We start from the raw sequence: 20,043 nt of genomic DNA, 5'->3' as shown, positions 1-20,043 counted from the left end.
AGAAAGAAGCAATAAAGAGCATAAATTAATGAAATAGAATATTTAGGGACATCAAAATCAAAGTTCTTAGAAAACACTAATAAATTACTAAACCTCTATAAAATGGATCAAACACAAGAAATAACAGAAACAAATAGTAATAAAAATGAAAAGGAGGTTTATTATCTGTTTAATAACTACAGATCCTGCAGTTATTAACAGATAATATGAAATTAGTTTGAAAACCTCCATACCAAAAATTGTGAAAATGTATATGAAATGACAAATCCCTAAAAAGAAAAAGGAAAAAAAAAAAAAAAAAGACAGCTTACCAACATTGACAGAAGAAGAAATAGAAAACTGGAATATTCCCATAACTATTTTGAAAATTGAGTTCACGATTAAAAATCTGTCCACAAAGAAGACTCACATCTGGGTGATTTTGCTAGCTAGTTCTGCCAGATACTTCAGGAAGAAATAACTCCCGTCTTACATCAACTATTCCAAAGAAAAGAAAAAGAAGTGACACTCTCTGATTCAGTTTAAGAAACTGTCTCAGTCTTGTTACCAAACCCTAATAAGACCATACAACACAGAAAATTTAAATAGATGCAAATATCCTAAACAATATTAAACTGAATTCAGTATTAAGGGGATAATATAGCATTCCCACATTGGGTTTATTCAAAGAATTCAAGGTTAGTTTAACATTAGAAAAACCCAGTCAGGATAATTTGCCACAATAGCAGATTAAAAGAACAATCATCGGGGCACCTGGGTGGTTCAGTTGGTTGAGCATCTGACTTTTTAGCTCAGGTCATGATCTCATGGTTCATGGGATTGAGCCCCACATCAGGCTCTGTGCTGACAGCTCAGAGCCTGGAGCCTGCTTCGGGTTCTGTGTCTCCTTTTTGCCCCTCCCCCACTCATGCTCTGTATCTCTCTCTCTCTCTCTCTCTCTCTCTCTCTCTCTCTCAAAAATAAATAAACATTTAAAATTTTTTTTAAAAAAGGAACAGTCATTTCAGAATATGTGGAATATTCAACCATTGTAAGTTGTGTTTACCAAGAGTTTTCATAACAGGAGAAATAACTTTGATGTAATATTAAAGGAGGAAAAATGTCAAGGATACAAAACAAGCTATATGGACTAATATCAACTACGTTAAAAAGAATAGAAGGAAAGTGTCAAAATATTAATAGTGGTCTCTGGTTGGCAAGATTCTGTGTAATTCATTTTTGTTCCTCTTTATACTTATACTTTCTGGAGTTTCCATAATGAGCATCCATGACTTTCTAAGAAGAAAATGCAAACAAACAATAAAGGTCAAGTTGATATAGATAAAGATTATGTAATGAGAGTAGCTCTTAGTTTAATAGTCCTTGTGACATTTGAAATCTCAAACCATGTACAGTGCCACACCATGGCTCACCAAAGGGGGAATTAGAATAGCACACCCCTTTGTAACTTGCTTAACTAATTTTTTTTAACCTTATGTAAGTGGGTAATCCTTCCCCCCTGTCATTTTCTTTCATCTTTAAAGAATCTAGTCTAAAACAAACTGGGGAAACTGATTCACAGGAGTTCTGTAGTGGATTCTGTTTCAGAATATTGACTCCTTGTTAAATGATTAAGAGGAAATATCATTTGTTAGCATCTTGGTAAATTTTTTGGATATGCAGTACTTACGTAAAAAAAAAATTCCTCAGGTAACAAAGTGTCTCTAGTGAAAACTTCGCCTCTCTTCTCTCCCCTAGTTCTCCTTCCAGAGACCATAGTCGTTTCCAGTTTCTTTGGTGTCTTTCCAGGCATTGTCTGTATATACGCAAGCATGTTCTGATTACGGATGTGACTGTACCCCCTACGTACATATATATGCTGACATGTATGCAATGTACACGTACATTTGTTCTTCTTTTTAGAAACAAATGATAGCAAACTTACCATTAATGTTCTCATCTTTCTCTTTTCATTTTAACAATACATTGTAGAGCTTTTTCATGTTAATCCACGTGCTGTTCCACATACAAATTCACCTCTTTCTGTTTTTTCTCTTTTTTTAAAATCTTTTTTTCACCTCTTTTTTTTAACTGCGCCACAGTATTTCAAAGTGTACATAATTTCAAATCTGTTTTGTTTTGCTTTGCTTTGCTTTGCTTTGCTTTGTTTTGAAGATGAGGCCTATCGCTCATCCTAGGAAAGAGACACTGAGGATTGTTAGATAAAGCTTTGAAATCTGGGCTCTTATTCTCACTCCACTTCTAAGCATGAGCACAGTCTTAAATAACTTGTGTGATATCTGTGAGCCTCAGCATCTTAAAGGATTTGCAAGAAATTCCAGTTGTCTCGCTCTGAGTCAAAATCACTGTGTTCACAAAAGAAGTCCTCACCAGCATTTACAAAGGGCACAAGGCAGTCAGTGGTTTGAAAAAGTGGAATATTATAACTACTCTTCATAAAATGGAAGTAAATAAAAACAATTTACTCCTTTTCTAGAGAAGGGTTGTTTTTTTTTTTTTTTTATCTTTTTTAATTTATTTAATTTATTGTTATTTTAAGTAGCTCCAGTGTGGAGCCCAATGCAGAACTTGAACTCAAAACCCTGAGATCAAGACCTGAGATGAGATCAAGAGTCAGACACTCAACTGACTGAGCCACCCAAGTGCCCCAATCTTTGCTTTATTTTAAATAGAAATTCCAATGAGGAAAGACATGTTGTTCTTCCAGTATTAAGAATGGCTTAAAATAGCTGTGTATTAAAAATTTGGGTTGAGACGTAAATATTTCAAAAATGGATTTTTTGCTTCTGTTGGTATGTTTGATCAGGACAAGCTTGCTGTCCATAAAGCCATTTTTTTTTTACACTTATTTGTTTATTTTGAGAGACCATGCGTGAGTGGGGGACAGGCAGAGAGAGGGGGAGAGAGTATCAAGCAGGCTCCACGTTGTCAGTGTTGAGCCCAGTGCAGGGCTCAATCCCATAAACCATGAGCTCATGACCTGAGCCGAAATCAAGAATCAGATGCTTAACTGACTAAGCCACCCAGGCACCCCCATAAAGCCATTATAGAAGTGAGCTAAATTGTGAACATCTATTATGCATTGTTTAAGGGACTATGCTGTTGAGCCAGACTAAGTAAAGGCAGTTTACACTCTGGCCCTGCCACTTACTGGCTGTGTGACCTTGAACAATTTACCTAACCTTTATCGAGTAGTTTATCTGCCTTCATAAGGTTGATAGAATTCAGTGAGTTTCAATAATCATAAAGTTCTTAGAATGGTGCCTGGCACATAATAAATACTCAATAAATGTTAACTGTAATTAATAAATAATGAAAGCAGCATTCTGTGTCTGACAGAGCAGATGGGCCACAGATGTGGAGATCTGGAATCATAGACCTGTTGGGGCCCACAAGGAGGTGTGTGATGGGAGAAGGAAGTGATACAGAATGGAGTGAGGAAGGGGAGTGGAGGGCAGGCATGTCTGTAATCTGTGTCATAAGATGAGAGAACTTGGAAGCAGGGTACTTTCCAGCATATATGCTTTGGGGTTCCAGAAGAGATGCATACCTTATAAGTAAAGCACACGACCGTAAAGGTAGATATAAGCCTTTCAGTTTTTCTTCCAAGTGGGATGGGCATACCTTTGTATCAACCACATCAAAGGATGTTTTTTTAATGATTTATTTAGGCCTTATTGTAAGGCATTGTGCTAGACATTTTGCAAATGCTCTCTTTTTCTCTCTCTTTTTAAAGTTTATTTATCTTCAGAGAGAAAAAGTGTGCAAGCATGCATGTGCAAGCGGGGAAGGACAGAATCCCAAGCAGGCTCTGTGCAGTCAGCACGGAGCCCAGCTCGGGACTTGATCACACAAACCATGAGATGGTGACCTGAGCCGAAATCAAGAGTTGGATGTTTAACCAACTGAGCCATCCAGGTGCCCCTACAAATGCTCTTGTAGTTTTCATAACCACCCTATAAGATACTGTTCTAATTGTGGAGAGAAGTTGTGACTTACCCAAAGTTAGCTAGCCAACAAATGTCAGAACCAGAATCCTCGGTCAGCTGTCTGATTCCAAAGCCCACCCTGAGATTGTTGATAAAATAACCTAAATTTTCAATCCGAAGAATTGTGATGACCATTGTCTTACACACTCTGAGAGAGAAGCTTGCTAATGAAGCTAATATGACAAGAGTTTCTGCCTGGGGACTGAGAGCTAACATTTGTGCTTGGATCTTGGCTTAAATAAGAAAATGACAAGCCAAAGTCCTTGAGCTTTCCAGTTTGGATTCTTGTCTGATAATCTACTACATCCTTCAGCCAACTGTCTGCCAGAAGCTGGAATCAGACCAGAAGGAGACATGAGTACATTTTGGAGAGGATGTAACATTAGAAGACTCCCATTCTTGTCCAAGCATCTATATAAATCCTGGCACCAAACTGAGCCTCAATTTCCTTTTGTGCCACATGTTGCCGGTGACCTTTTCACTTACCCACTGATCTCACATAGGTAGCCCATCCAGGTCCTTAGAAGAAAGACACGGTGTGAACCAACTTATTCTTTGCACAACTTTTAAGAGAGAAACTTGGGAATTCTCCACCGCCAGAGCTAAAATAGGCTTGAAATTAAACTGGCTTAACAGGGTACCAGCAAAACGTCAGACACTGTCTTTACTGTTTGATCACTCAGTAGTCTGTCCTTCTAGTAGTTCAGCATAGTGCTTTGAAAGCACTATGCCTCTGCAGCCTCTGACATTAGACAAAGCAGGTTCCCTCTCTGAGCCTCAGTTTCCTATATAAATGGAGGTTGTTGAATCTGTTTTATAAGGGTTTTTTGAGGATTAAATGAGATACAAGTGCTGCCATAATAACGGCCTTTTAGGCCACTATGCTCATCATCCTTAATTTATAGAAGAAACTGAGGCTTTACGGGATGATGTGCTCATGATCACATGAATAATGATGGGGGGTGGGGATGGGAGGCTGGAAAACTGTTTTCTGTCCAGTAAGTCTAGAACAACAGTTGAATCTGATTATTTTATTTCCTAAGTAGAAGTTGCCATCCAGAGGTTTCAGTTGTTCTCTAAATGCCAGCTCATCCTCCTTTGATCTTTAAAGGAGACCTTCTATTATTTCAATGCCTTACTGAAATCCTTAATTTCCTTAGGTTAAGGCTATACTGAGGAAGGCCTCAACTCAAGGTGGACAGTCACCTAGATAAGTGGACTGTGGCAGGACAGTGTCTCTGGGTCTTAGTCTGTGGGAAGCCTCTTTCAGCTTTGTTAGTTTGCCCTTGAAGACCGAAAGAGGAGGCAGCTCTGCCTAAAAAGCCTCCCAGACCACTCCCTGGACTCCGGAAGAGTCTCTCCCTACCCCAGTCTAATCACTGATTCCACTGGATGGATTACACTGGACTGTGACCACCACCCCCCCTCGCCCAGGGCAGGGACCATCGGGTGCTGCGGCCAGGTATAGTTTATTCCCCTGGATGGAGTGAGCATCCTGAGTCCCTGGCATCACCAGGCCTCTCAGTAGGGCTCCAGGGGACAAGTACATGATAGCTTTTAAAGACCATTGGGGATTTAGGTAAGTATCTAAGCCTGTGTTTCTTCATGCTGGTACTTGGGCTGCCCCCGCCCCACTCCCTGCCGCTGCCCAATACTACTAAATAAGAAAGGAAGGCAGGAAGCAGCCATAGGCAGTGAATGTTTGTTAATCATGATGTGTTTCCAGCTCCTCTTCATGGTGCTTATTCATAGTGGGCTGATCCCTCCTCCTGTGTGTGCTCTGTGCCAGCCCTGGAGACTCCCCGGTGGTTCCATTTGGCTTCTGGAGGCTTTGCTTTCTTCAGCTACAAATTACTAATCTCTCCAATTTCTGTCATGTGACTTAAATACCAAGGCTTTAAGCCTCTTTTATTATACCACAACAGCAGTCTTTAAACGCAAAAGGAAATGTGATTGTGCAAATAAACTCTATTTACAAATAGAAATGACCTGTGGTGTTCATGGTACGGATTTTAGGTTCAGTTGCTGCTGAAAGCCAGTTATGTGTCTGGCTTTGGTTGGGGGAAAAGCATTCACCATAAGGAGTTTTTGTACGGGTGAAGGTTTTTGCACGTATATATTGGATAATAACTCCCTGCTTGCTGCACGCTAACAGAATTTAAATGAAACAAAAACGTTATCCCCAGTGTAAGAATACCTGTGTGTCTGCACCTCTTGCTTTCTAGTTAATGTGGGCTGGTTGGTAATGTGATGTAGTGGGAAACGCAAGATGTTTACAGGCACTGTGTGACCTTGGGCAAGTCCTTCTCTGCCAACTTCATTTTCCCATCTGTAAAATGTGATGGTAATCCCTATCCTTTGGCGATATTGGGAGGATTAAGCGAATTTGTGTGTACTAAAAGCACATAGTGATGTGTAATGCACGGGGCAAGTGTTGACCATTCCAGTGTTTGTCTGCTGTGTGCCTGAGACGTAGGGCGAGCACCTGTGCCCAGACACCACAGCTAGTCCATTGCTTGTGTGTGATGGCCTCTTCCTTCCCTGTTATTCCTGGTTTCCCACTAGCTCTTAGACTTCCCACAGGCCCTTTTGGCAATGGCCAGCACCAAGGGTAGATGGTACCTAGGGCAAAAGACAGTGCTAACCTATACTAGAAGCAGACTTGTGCCCTGTCCACACCTACTTCTTCAGTAATGAATGTCTGAATTGTACTATGTGGGCTGAGAAATTCCACATGAATTGCATTTTTTGCTCTCCCCCTTTCTTGAAAGTTCCCCCCTTTTCATTTTATCATTAGGTAGTAATTAGTATTCAAGGGAAATTGGTCTTAATATATTGAAATTGGTTAAGTGCATTTAGACCTGTACCACAGCCAATGTCTTATTGGAAAATGTAATTGGGGACTCTGTGTATGTAATTAATTGAATTACAATTAAGAACTTTCATTAAGCAATACACTGGTACATTAGAGCAGTAAGGAAACATGTTTGACGAGCCACAAACCCTGTATGGGCTCTAAGTGAGGGCACAGGGATTTGCATCCCTTTGGTAAGCTCCTGGCCCCAGAGACCACGCTGCAGCCCCTGACTAATGGTTTGGTAATGCATCAGGTGACATTTCTGTAGTGATTCCCAGATGGGAGGTGGGGTTCTTCCAGTGTGTGTGACCTCAGTTTCTGACTCTGGAGTCAGAGAGAGAGAAATAGAGTGAGAGGGCCTCAGTGTTGATCAGATACTACAGTTGTTAGGTATTTGGTCATGTCAGTTGTCAAAAAATGCCCAGGCTTCTTTTCCTGTGTTTTCAACAGTAACAAAGACACATTGGAGGAAGAGGAAACGATAGGAATTCTGTCATCAACCTAACGTCCAAGCAAACCTGTAATGAACCAACGGTCGGGACCCTTGGATAGTCATGCTTTAACCTCTAAAAGGTGGTTAGTTCCATTCTGAGCACACATTCTTTTATTCCTCCCCAGAACATTGATGGCATCCTCCTCCAGGCCAGGCACTATGCTGAGGCGGTGGAAAGGAGTTGCACATCTTGGAGCCCACAGTTGTGCTAGGTGCGACAAAAAGTATAAAAGAGTAGCTAGCAGGTGACTGGGGCCGTGAGAAAAGGAGAAAGCTTCCCTGTGGAAGAATAAAAGGAGTTAGTGAGTAAGGAATGTTTCAGTGCAAGGGACAGCTCATCTGAAGGCCTTGAGAAGGAGCTTGACCTGTTCGGGAATGAATGAATGGAGGGGGCAGGAAATGAGCAAGGGTGAGAGTGCTGGGAGTTAAGACAGAGGTCTGCGCAGGATCTAGAAAGCAGAGCCCAAAGGTCCTACTCTTTTTAGAAGTTCTGCAAACCGGAAACTGTTTCTTTCTGATCACCTCATAAAACAAGATTACCCTGATTTATTTGAAGGTCTGAAATCTCCCTGTGGAAAGGCTCTGACTCCAAGAGTTTAATCAATTAGGCCCTGACAGCAAGGATCCCTACCCTGATTGTTGCATGGAACATTCAGTGAAGGGCATATCCTACTATGTGATCCTGACGGCTTTGGAGAGATTACTACAGAGGGGCATGCCTGCACACGTGTGTGTGTTATAGTATATCACCTATTGATTCTTTTTTAGAGACCAGCAAAAATGACTAGTAGCCAAAGGGAAGTGTTTAATAGAAGAGAAGTTTGGGGCTTATGAGGCTTTAGGGACTTAAGAGGCCTTTGGAAAAAAAAAAAAAATGTGATGGATGTAGAAAGCAAGGGAGAGTTTTTCTCCTTGACTCACTTATGCAGCCAGCTTGGAGTCTTACAGAAAGAGTGAAGAGAATTAGGTTTTATCCCTGATTCTTTGTTCTGGCAAGGCCAGGCATAACTGTGTTCTCCTTAGATACTGTTATGGCCCAAGGATTTGTACATGCACAGCCCATCTAAGGAACATTTTTACCCAAAGGGTTATGTGGTGGCTAACGACACATTTTTAGAACTAGACAGACGTGGGTTCGGTTCCTAGCTCCACCTTATACGAGTTGCATGGCTATACCGGCCGGATGACATTCTAAGCTTCATTTTTCTCACCTGTGAAAAGTGGATAATAAACTACAACTTTGGGGAAAATTAAATGAGATAACGTATTTAAAGTGCTGAACATGTGGGGCACCTGGGTTGGGTGGCTCATTCGGTTAAGCTCCTGACTTTGGCTCAGGTCATGATTTCATGGTACGTGAGTTCAAGCCCCACGTTGGTCTCTGTGCTGACAGTGCAGAGCCTGCTTGGGATCCTCTCCTTCCTCTGCCCCTTCTCCCACATACTCTTTCTCTCTCACGAAATAAATTTCGCCTTTAAAAAAAATAAATTGCTGAGCATAATGTCTGGCATATAGTAAACACTCAGTAAATGTTAACCTCTGTTGTGGTTGTTGTTGAGACAGCATCCCAGTTTGGTGGGTTGCCTGAGTGGAAGACTAGGAATGGTGTGTTAGGTTCTATTAACTGAGATAAATATGGGGGGTGGTATACAAACTCAGGTATACTGTTACAGTTAACCTGTGGTTCAGCAAACTTCACTCATGCCCCCAATGGCACTTATTGAACATCGACTTTGTGCTCTGTAGGATAGAATGTTCCTGCCCTCAGAGGAACTCATTGTGTAGAAGCAGAATACAGATGTTTATCACATAAGAGGTTTACAAGAGCTTTCAGAATGACAGGGTTCCGGGAGAGAGATCAGGAAAGATTCTAGACTAGACCTGGAAGTGTACATATTTTATTTTATTTTTTAGAGAGAGTGTGAGTGGGGGAGAGGGGAAGAGGGAGAGAGAGAGAGAGGGAGAGGGAGAGGGAGAGGGAGAGAGAGAGAGAGAGAGAGAGAGAGAGAGAGAGAGAGAGAACCCCAAGCAGGCTCCACGCTCAGTACAGGACTGACACAGGACTTGATCCCACAACCCTGGGACTATGACCTGAGCCAAAACCAAGAGTCGAATACTCAACTAAGCCACCCAGGCACACTGAAGTGTATACATTTTAAAGAGTGGGAAGGACATTCTGCCAAATGGTATAACCTGAGCAAAGTCCATTTTAGCCGAAGTGCAGCGATTGTTCTATGTGGGGAATAGCAATAAGGCATCAAGATAGAGTAGGGCAGGGGGGCGCCTGGGTGGCGCAGTCGGTTAAGCGTCCGACTTCAGCCAGGTCACGATCTCGCAGTCCGTGAGTTCGAGCCCTGCGTCAGGCTCTGGGCTGACGGCTCGGAGCCTGGAGCCTGCTTCCGATTCTGTGTCTCCCTCTCTCTCTGCCCCTCCCCCGTTCATGCTCTGTCTCTCTGTCCCAAAAATAAATAAACGTTGAAAAAAAAAATTAAAAAAAAAAAAAAAAAAGATAGAGTAGGGCAGGGGTACCTGGATGGCTCAGTTGGTAGAGCGTGATCTCAGGGTCATGAGTTCAAGCCCTATGTTGGGGGAGGGAGGGAGGAGAGTAGGGCAGAAGATGGTTTATCTCCTCTTGATTTAGTCAGTTATTTGTACAGCAGTATTTTACTGTGTGCCAGGTCCTGCCATGGATACTGTCTCTGCCTTTGAAGAACTTATCCCCCTCCAACCCTGACTGTTTTATTTTCCACCACTCCCCTTCATACACTCTTTGCTCCAGCCAAATGCAAACATTTGCTGATCCCTATATAAGCTCTCACACTTGGTGGACTTCATGTTTTCCCCATACTATTCCCTCTGTGGACTGCCTGTCCCCTCCCATCGTCTGGGTCTCCTGCCATCCTCCTGTGTTCCTGAAGCACTAGCATAGTCCCACAGCTGTGGTTGGTGCTGGCCTATTTGTGAACTTGATACTATCAGTCAACCGCATCAACTTGCTACAGAGAGTTTAAAGGAGAGGATGTAACAAAGGCCATCATCGTCTTCTGGTTGAGTTCTAGAGTTCGCATTGATCTTTTTGGAGAAGAAAGATTAAAGTTGTTTTAACTCATAAACTGGATTCAAGCTTTTTGACTTGGCCTAAGACTCGTTGAACCATAAAATGAAGTGTAAACTCCTGTGTAGTTTGTATCTATAAACATAAGACATCTGCCAGTAGCATACAGTGAGTTCATCTGAGCTTTGATTTGTTGATTAGTGTCCATTTGTCAGAAAGGAAGTCCCGTATGTACCTCTAAGTTTCAGTGAAATCATGTGTATGAAAACATATTTTAAATGTAAAACAGCATTAGTTATAATTCACCTTGATCTGATCACCTGACAACAAGCCTGTTACTCTTGTAATGTGTGTCCACGCTTTCTATTTGTGTTTGTTGTCAGATATGTAACACATACACAGCTGTAATCGCACTTTCACGTCTCATCATGATTGTCCAGAGGATATCCAGAGACACTGAAAACATGGCATAAGAACCAATAAAGGCAGTGGCATGGCTCTCAAGCTTCTTGGTCTTAGACCCCTTTACACTCTTAAAAATTATTGAGGAGGTTGGCTTGGTGGCTCAGTTGGTTAAGCGTCCTACTTTGGCTCAGGTCACAATCTCGCAGTCCGTGAGTTCAAGCCCATGTTGGGCTCTGTGCTGACAGTTCAGAGCCTGGAGCCTGCTTGGGGTTCTGTGTTTCCTGTCTCTCTCTGCCCCTCCCCACTCACATTGTGTCTCTCTCTCAAAAATAAACATTAAAAAAAAATTAAAAAAATTATTGAGAACCCCCAAAGAGCTTTTATTTATTGAGCTATATCTATTTATTAGGAATCAAAACTGAGAAATTTTTAAATATTTACAAATTTATTAAAAAGTAATAAATCCATTACATGTTAAGTTTTTATGAAAATAGCTATATTTTCTTTTGTTCTTTTTTATTTGTTTTGTTTTCCATTTTCTTTCTCTGAAGAGCATTTATTTTTGTTCCATCAGGAAGATAAATTGTTGGCTAATCACCTGAATACTATAGTGGGCACCATTTTATATTTTTGCAAATTTCTATAATGTCTGGCTTTAGAGAAAACATCTTGATCTCCATGTCTGTTGCATTCAGTCTGCTATAATATATTGTTCCAGTTGTAGTAGGTGAAGAAAATTTGGCCTAACATAGATATGTGGTTGGAAAAGGGAGGAGTATTTCAGTAGCCTTTTCAGACAATAGTGGATATTAATTTTCATTAATATGCCACAACTCAAGTGATTGATTCTTAAAGGGTAGTCGCAATGTGGAATCAGAACCATATCTATAAACTTGTATACTTATTATTATTACTTTGTGCTCTTATAAGATAACAGGCATGAAAGGGGCAAATAATATCTTACTATTAATATTATGAAAATAGTATTGAGATTATGGCCGCCTGGACTGGTTCTTGGGGGTCACTCCCTCCAGTGGGTCCTGGACTCCTCTCCGAGAACCACTGGTTTGGAGTTTGCAGCTACCACCTACCCAGCGTCTCTGCTTGCTGCTGCTTGTAGGAATGCGGTGAGGTGGGAGGAGAAGGAGAAGCACAGCAGGAAGAACATGGACTCGGGTTTAATAGAGCCGTCCCAGCTCTGCCTCTTCCCAAAAATGGTGTCTCGGGCAAGGTTTTGACCCACTCTTGACCTTGGATGTCAGAGTTAGGATTTGAACCTACGTCTCTGAACTCTACGTTCTGGGTTCTTTCCAGTGTTTTTAAGCCTCAAGGCCACTTCCCAGCACTTGACTCTCTCAGCACCTTCTCTTTCTTTGCTGCAGGCCCTAGACTTTGCCTGCCTCCACCTTCCTCTCTTCTCTGCTTCCCTCTGACCCCTCTTGCCCTGGCCTGGTTTTGCCAGTAAGATAGATACCCATTCCTGTTTCCTCCTTCCTGATTCCTTCCCCCAAATAGCTCCTTCCCCTTGTAGATTTTGCCCCTCAAACCTTTACCAATTGCAAATGGGCTCTCTGCCATTCTTCCAGACCCTGGTGTCAGTCCATCTGAGCTCCGGTGCTCAAGTCACTTTTAGGTCCCACCCCAAAATTTGATCTATCACAATACATCTTTGAGTTATTGCAGCTCGGGCATTTTGACACGATACATTATGGTAATCCATAGCACATAGAGACATTAACACTCCCGACTTTGACAAAATACATTGTGAAGTCTTTGAAGGCACCATTACAATTTATCTTGTCATTCAGGAGGAGACCCAGTTCAGCATTAATGTAGATGAACACAGTGTGGCTTTTGTTTCATTTAATTGCTTATGACCTTTTTAATTGCTAATTTAACAAAATACCAAAGGGTTATGTTTCAATTAAATTAACAGTTTGGGAGTGGTTTTTTTTTTTAATATATGTTTATTTTTAAGACATTCTGGCTCTCTCTGCTTTTTACTTGGAGTAGATAAAAATGTCTTCTCTTGAACAGAAGTGGGTTTTTAAATGTGAAGTTGATATATAGTAATAATTCTAATATGCAAATGATACAGTGCCAGTGTATGGTTGGATTCACTCCTTTCTAGAAGGATACAAACAGTAAAGGTATACATACAAAGTCTTTGAACTTTTCTGGTCCCAAAACATGCTTTTGGTATAATGCTCTGCTTTGGATGTTTGTCTTTAGATGTAAAATGTCTCTCGTACGCACCATTTATTGGGTGCTTCTCTCTGCCTTGTAATACTTTCTTTGTGTTCTGTAGCAAGTTTGTAAGCTCCTGAAGATCAGGAACCCTGCCTTATCCTCACCAGTGTGCCTCCATAGGCGAGCATACTGCTGGCATGGGGACAGTAGTTGCAGGTTATATGGCTGACTGATCCGTACACACAGACATGCCCCCTCCGAGCAGCGACACTCCTGAGCCTCTGTCAAAAAATGGCTCTATAACTCCGAAGACCGGAAGTTGTTCATGTTCGGCAGATGACCTGCTTGGGGGTGAGCAGCGTGTACTGGAGGCGAGTGCAGGGCTGTTGTCCTTTCCTACTCCCCCAGGTGCTGTTGCCCTTCTAATCATAAAAGCAAACACACCCCTTTATCATCTGGGGCAAGGCTCAGAACCTACCCAAGTAACAGGAGGGCCTAAATCCTCAAATGGGATATGAATTTACACTGTTAGAGAGTAGAAGGTCAATGCAAGAAGCATTAGTGTGTTGAGCCAGCTCCAGCTATATAAGTCTTGAACAAAATTAATATAAGGAAATTGACAAGCCTTGCTGGTTATTCCATAGCTTTAAGACCTCTACTAAAATCCTATCATCTCATCTGCCCATTATTAACATTTCAGCAAAATATAAAGTTTTCATTAATCTCCCACAGCAAATTTAGGAGTGAAAACTGGCACTTGTTTGAGCTTTTAGGACTACATTAGCTGGTGTATTAAACAAAATATGTCATTCTTCAGTAGCTTCTGTAAGAAGCTAAATCAATTTCCAGCCATATTTATGCACCACTTTATCTAAAAGCATCTGAATTATCATTTACAGCTAAGATGCTTTATTAGCAGCTGGCATTGAAATTGCTCAGTAAAAAATTATATGTCACGTTATAGTAATTTTTAAATTGGTTTTAATCCAACATCATAAAATGTAAAACTCTTAAGTGTGGTTTTTTTTTTTTTTTTTAGTAATTGGCATTTTAGCATAATGAGCTGTTACCTCTTTCCAAATCAAATACCTGCAATATTTAGAAAATACTAATTAGTAAAGAAAGCAGAAGTTCTTGAGCTAAGCTGTATCTAATAATGGCATTTTCTCAGATAAGATGACTTTAACTGGTTTTTAAAACATGAAAGGAGGGCGCCTGGGTGGCGCAGTCGGTTAAGCATCCGACTTCAGCCAGGTCACGATCTTGCTGTCCGTGAGTTCGAGCCCCGCGTCAGGCTCTGGGCTGATGGCTCGGAGCCTGGAGCCTGTTTCTGATTCTGTGTCTCCCTCTCTCTCTGCCCCTCCCCCGTTCATGCTCTGTCTCTCTCTGTCCCAAAAATAAATAAAAAACGTTGAAAAAAAAAAAACTTAAAAAAAAAAATAAATAAAAAATAAAAAAAAAAAACATGAAAGGATTTTAACATTTCACCAAAAATTCTCCACAGCTCTCATATATAAAAGGTTCTAAAAATAGAAATAAACACATCTTCTCGGTTCTGTTTCAGGAAAGTGTATATTGGGGAAAGTGATTGATTATTTGAAACTCTATAAATTCTAGCCACTCTCTTGGTTTAAAATATGGACATTACCCAGAAGACAGTCATGCTCACAATGATGCCATTTCTGTCCAAAATTACACGAGTCCTAAAGAAAGGTAGTGAACTTACCTAATGATCCTCATAGATGTTGAGTGCCACTCTTCTGGTCCTCGTGATGTGATGTTAGCTAAGTCGCTCAGCCCCTCTGATTCTCCTGTGGCCACGGCAGCTGGCATTCATCAGTACATTTTTATTGAGCACTTGCTTTATCCTGGGCATGGTAGCACTAGCAGGGTCTAGGCTATAATGGTGAGTAAAGCAGTCACTCTGCCTGCTCTATTAGGGTTTGCAGTCCAGCGGCAGAGACAGACAATGACTAGCTGTGACAGCATTCTGCAGAAAAATGCTGGGTGCAGTGGCAAAGGGAGCTGAGCTACACTTGGGGGCCGGGGGTCGGGGAAGTTTCCCTGGAATGTCACTTGAGCTAGGCTCTTCAGGAAAAATAGATAGGACACCTGGAGGAATAGGTCAGGAGAGAATGAAGTGGGGAGAAGGGGACCTGGGCAGAGAGGACAGTATAATATATGCAGATGCTCAAAGATGGGACTGTATCACAGGCATGCAGTGAATGGTCCATTAAGGGGGAGGCTGCATCCTCCCTGAGCAGGGAGCATTATTGTGGGTGCTAGAGTGGTCCAAACTGGGAAAGTGTTTGGAAATCAAATGCACCGTTCCTAATAAAGGAGTTCAATGTGAAGGCATCAGAAACCAACTTTGACTTAAAAGCTTACCCTGTAGGCAATAACTGTGGGAAGGAAAAGCATGTTAATTGTCAGGCTGCCAGTTATGTAACAGAATTTTCCCATTTGATACCCAAATCTAGAGTTTTCCATTCCTCCAACTCTGTCCCAAGGAGTTCTCTTTGGGTTTCCCTGTGAAGCCATCTCTGAGTATTCAACACAAGGCTTAGGGCACCCTGTTCTGGTTGGCCTCTGCCATACAGGTGCTTCCCTCCCACTGGTGAATGGTACCAGTAGCTGCACCTGCAGAAGACCACATTTTAAGCTGGGGAACGGGAAATAATTTAGCTTTGCTTAGTGTGGACTCAGGCACATGACTTTACCTCTCAAAGCCTCAGATTCCTCATCTGTATAATAGAGAAAGTGAGTACCCACCAGGTTGTCATGAGGCTTAAGTGCATGTGTAAAGAGCTTAGCGCCATGCCTGATGTCTAGTAAGCACTCAAACGCACTGGTTCTTTATGTATTTTTTATTTATTTACTTAGCACAATTTAGTGAGGGCATACCAGTTGCCTGCACTGCTTGTAAATGATACAGAGATGAATGAGAAGCTTTACCGACCATCAAAAAGCTTCCAAATTAGGCCAGAGTGACCAGTCAACAATTCTAGTGCAAGATTGAATATGGTCCTCTCTGACGGTAGAATAAAAACAATCATGACTGCTGTTTACTAAGTGTATTATGGTTAGATTCTTTAAATACATTTTGACATTCTGTGCATGGTAAAAACGGGCTCAGAGAGTTTAAAGTCACTTGACCTTAGATCATATAGCAAGTTAGAGGCATAGGAATTAAGCCCAGGGCTGTCTGGCCCCAGAGTCCAGTATAACCAAGATTTCACAAATTCCAACTGCTGTGGAATTCAAGAGGAGATAGACTTTGAGCCGCCTTGAGTGGAGTTTTGACAAGTCCAGGGTAAGCTTGGAAGGCTACCACATGAACAAAGGGCCAGCAGTAGAAAAATCTAGACTTGTGTGCAGTCTGAGGAGTTTGGGAAGAGCTGAGAGAAGGTATGGCTGAGAAATAACAAGTAAAATTGAAAAATTACATTTTAGGCAGATTATGGACAGCCTTGATTGCTTGGCTGAAAACAGTGCCTCGTTCAGAAGGCCATGGGAAGCCAGGCAAGATTTTTGAGCACTGGCCTTCTTACTTGTCCCCAGTACACCTCTCAGGGTACTGGGCATGCACGAAGCTCTCACTAAACATTTGACGAGTGAATAAATGATCTAGGCTTTAGAAAGCTTTATGAATCAGACAGTCCTATGGTGGCTGGATTGCAGGGAGAGCTCGGTGGCTGGAAGGCCCATGAGGACACTGTTACACCCATCTGAGAGTGAGCAGGCTCGTTCCCACACCAGTGGAGACTGGGATGCAAGACGGGAAACTGATGAACACACAGTTTGAGAATCTTGGAAAGCACAAGATTTCTCCAAGAGCACGGATTACTTTTATGATTGGAAAAATTATTCAGAAAAGAAGCAAGAAGGATGACCACCCGTGCTTTTGTGGTTGTAACTTAACTCTCGTGGAGATGGAGAGCTTCTGGCGAGCAGCAGTTTTTCTATCCTTGTGACTCCCTGCTGCCCAGCCAAGGGCCTGCCATAGAATAGGCAGTGTTTGTGGTATTAATTGTTGAATGATGAATATGTTACCATTCTCTGTTTACTGGAATGGCATTATTGAGTCATCGCTCAGCCTTTTCTTCTCTAAATTAAATAGCCCATATTATTTTAATTTATCCCAGAGCATTTTAAGCAGACACCATTTTCCAAGCCTCATGTATCTTTATGTGTTAAACTGCTTTTTCTTCCCCAGGTTCAAGGGCAGACGGGGTTTTTGAGGAGGATTCACAAATTGACATAGCTACAGTACAGGATATGCTGAGCAGTCACCATTACAAGTCATTCAAAGTCAGCATGATCCACAGACTGCGATTCACAACCGATGTCCAGTTAGGTAAGTAAGTACATGAACCGATGATGGACTGAACCCTTCGTATCAGTGGTCAGTGTAGAAACAGGGAGAGAAACAACATCTGACTTTTATGTGACCTGAATGACTGACGGTAATTTGTTTTCAGAGAAAATGTTTAAACAGTGAAATATAAAGTACCTCCTTTTTCCCACCTGAGTGCTCTGTCTTGTCTTCTTTTTTTATGAAGCAGAAGATTAGAAATAGAACTAACCTGAGACTCTTTTCAAACTGATTGACTTCTGTGAAGTTCCATAAATCTTTTCATTCTGTAATTTTCTACACGCTATCCTTAGAACCGCTTTGTAGCGTTGCCACTTGCCTTTTTTAACTCAGGTGAATTCATTGCTTATTCATTCATGACTTTATTCAGGAAGCTTTTTAATGATCTCAGAAGTTATATTTGGATCCTCACCGAATAATCCAGAACTTTCAATTAATATTTGGGATTAATCTGTGCTCGCTTCGGCAGCACATATACTCAAATATTTGGGATTAATCTGTTCCAATTAAGGCTACATTTCTGTTTTGACTTACATGTAACAAGAGTAGAAGTCTCGTAGTAGTCAACATAATATCATCATCATCACGGCTGTCATTTATAGGTGTCTGCTGTGTGTTAAACACCGTGCTAAGTGCTTTACATACTCTGCAAAACTACCTAGATGGTGGGTATTTGTATCTTCCCCGTCTAACAAAGAAGGTAAATGAGGTGCAGAGAGGTGACGTCTGTGCCCAAGCTCACACAGCAGGTAGGTGGTAGTGTGAGGAGCAGAACCCTGGTTTGGCCAACTGAAGCGCACCTGCTCCCTCCGAAAGGACACTGGGGGGAGCAGGGAGCAGGTGTGGGTGCCAGGCTTAGTCAGGGAGCGGACCTGGCTCTGCCACCTGCCTCTGCCACGCCACCCCTTCCCGGAACTCGTTTGCTTGTGTGTGAAGGGAGGAGGTTTGCGCTCCAACGTCGAGGCCCACCGATTCTGGGTTTCTCACAAATGCTCCGTATGTGTCTCATAGTAAAGTCTTTTGTAATGCTGGTGTTAGTCTGGCTAATTTGTAATAAGCCTCAAAAATCTCTTCAAATACTCCTTCCCAGCCTCACTGACTGGAGCTTGAAACACGCTGACAGCACAGCTTAGTAGGTAAGAGGGGACCCTCGGATGTACAAAGCTCTGAATCGTGGCTCTGTCGGTAACCAGCTGTGTCAGGCAAGTGCCTTCATCTTTCAGAGCCTCAATTCCATTCTAACTGGGAATATCAGTAGCACCAACTTCTTAGGATTGCCTTGGGGAGCAAGTTAGGCCATGTGAAGCACTTAGCACAGGGCCCGACGGGTGGTGGACCCCCTGTAAAGGAGAGCTCGTGGTGGAGAGGCAGGGCTTCGGACAGACTCTGGAGCTAGAGGCCTGGGTTCAAACCCTGGCTCGTTCGCCCGCTGTATCACCACAGGCAAATGACTCAGAGCCTCTGTTTCCTCATTTATAAAGTGTGGATAATAATCCCTGTCTCACAGATGTCCTTACAGGGATGAAATGACACCACACATGCACACTACTCAGAAAGGCACCTGGCACATAGCAAGTCCTCAGTAAACACCAGCTGCTAAGATGATGAGGATTCGAACAGACTAACTAGATGGATTGGCACCCAGTAACTTTGAACCAAAACACAGAACCCATCTTTTTTTCCTCTTTCTGGACCTGTTTCTGCCTCCTAAAAAAAGAAGGGAGGGAGGGAGGGAGGGAGGGAGGGAGGGAGGGAGGAAGGAAGGAAGGAAGGAAGGAAGGAAGGAAGGAAGGAGCTAAATATCTAAATTGTAAAAAAAGTTGCTTATTTAATGTCAATTCTTAAACATAAAATTCTTTGGTGTTTTTCTTCCTGGAGCTGCTTTTCCTGGTACTTATAGAAATAAAAATAATGAGGCTACTCAAAAACAAGCCAGATTCAAGAAAGGGGGGAGGGAGTAGAAGTACGTACTATATTATTCCACTACGTACCATTCAAAAATAGCGTTGGTGCTATAGTGGTGAGCGTAGCTGCCTTCCAAAAATACAGTCATCTGCTGTGCAGGAGTAACGAAGGTGGTCATCCCACTGGGAGAGGAAGCTGTAGTGACTGCAGGGGAGACTTGGGATGCTGGTAAGGTTCTGCTTCTTGATCTGGGTACCGATTACATGGGTATGTAGACTTTGTGAAAAAAATCAAGTTACACAGGGCTCCTGGGTGGCTCAGTCAGTTGAGCTTCCAACTTTGGCTCAGGTCATGATCTCGTGGTTCATGAGTTCGAGCCCCACTGCAGCTCAGAGCCTGGAGCCTGCTTTGGATTCTGTGTCTCCCTTTCTCTCTGCCCCTCCCTAGCTCGGCTCACTCTCTCGCTTGCTCTCTCTCTCTCTCTCTCTCTCTCTCAAAAATAAATAAAAACAGCAAAAAAAAATTTTTTTAAGAAAAAATCAAGTTATAGATACTCTTACAACTCATGCATTTTCTGTTGATATATTTTCAGTTAAAAGTTTACTAAAATAAGAATGCTACTCAGACATCTAGTTTGGGTTTGCGTACAGTACCTTCCCAGTAACAAAGGAGTGGGTCTGGTTTTAAGGAGCCCAGTAAGTAGCCGGATTGCAGCCAAGACAGAGGTCCAGGCTACAAGGCAGGGATTTTCCCAGGGAGCACAATCAGTAAATC

The 20,043-nt window shown here is 42.1% G+C and overlaps 1 protein-coding gene across 8 annotated transcripts in view; it reads left to right on the top strand.

Annotated features, from left to right (window-relative positions):
* Positions 1–20,043, top strand: part of MAPKAP1 (MAPK associated protein 1) — a 245,090-nt gene that overhangs the window by 183,572 nt on the left and 41,475 nt on the right. For all 8 annotated transcript variants that reach the window (XR_003964401.1, XM_030294471.1, XM_030294467.1 and 5 more), the window contains one exon: positions 17,206–17,346. Coding sequence is in view for 7 of the 8 variants with exons in the window: in XM_030294471.1 (XP_030150331.1) it covers positions 17,206–17,346 (141 nt within the window). In the remaining variant the exon portion in view is untranslated. The remainder of the gene's footprint in view (positions 1–17,205; positions 17,347–20,043) is intronic.

Source organism: Lynx canadensis, chromosome D4 (genome assembly GCF_007474595.2).
Source record: "Lynx canadensis isolate LIC74 chromosome D4, mLynCan4.pri.v2, whole genome shotgun sequence".
In the NCBI taxonomy this organism is placed as follows: Eukaryota; Metazoa; Chordata; class Mammalia; order Carnivora; family Felidae; genus Lynx; species Lynx canadensis.
Note: the sequence above shows the minus strand (reverse complement) of the source record. Positions and strands in the feature narration are given on the sequence as shown.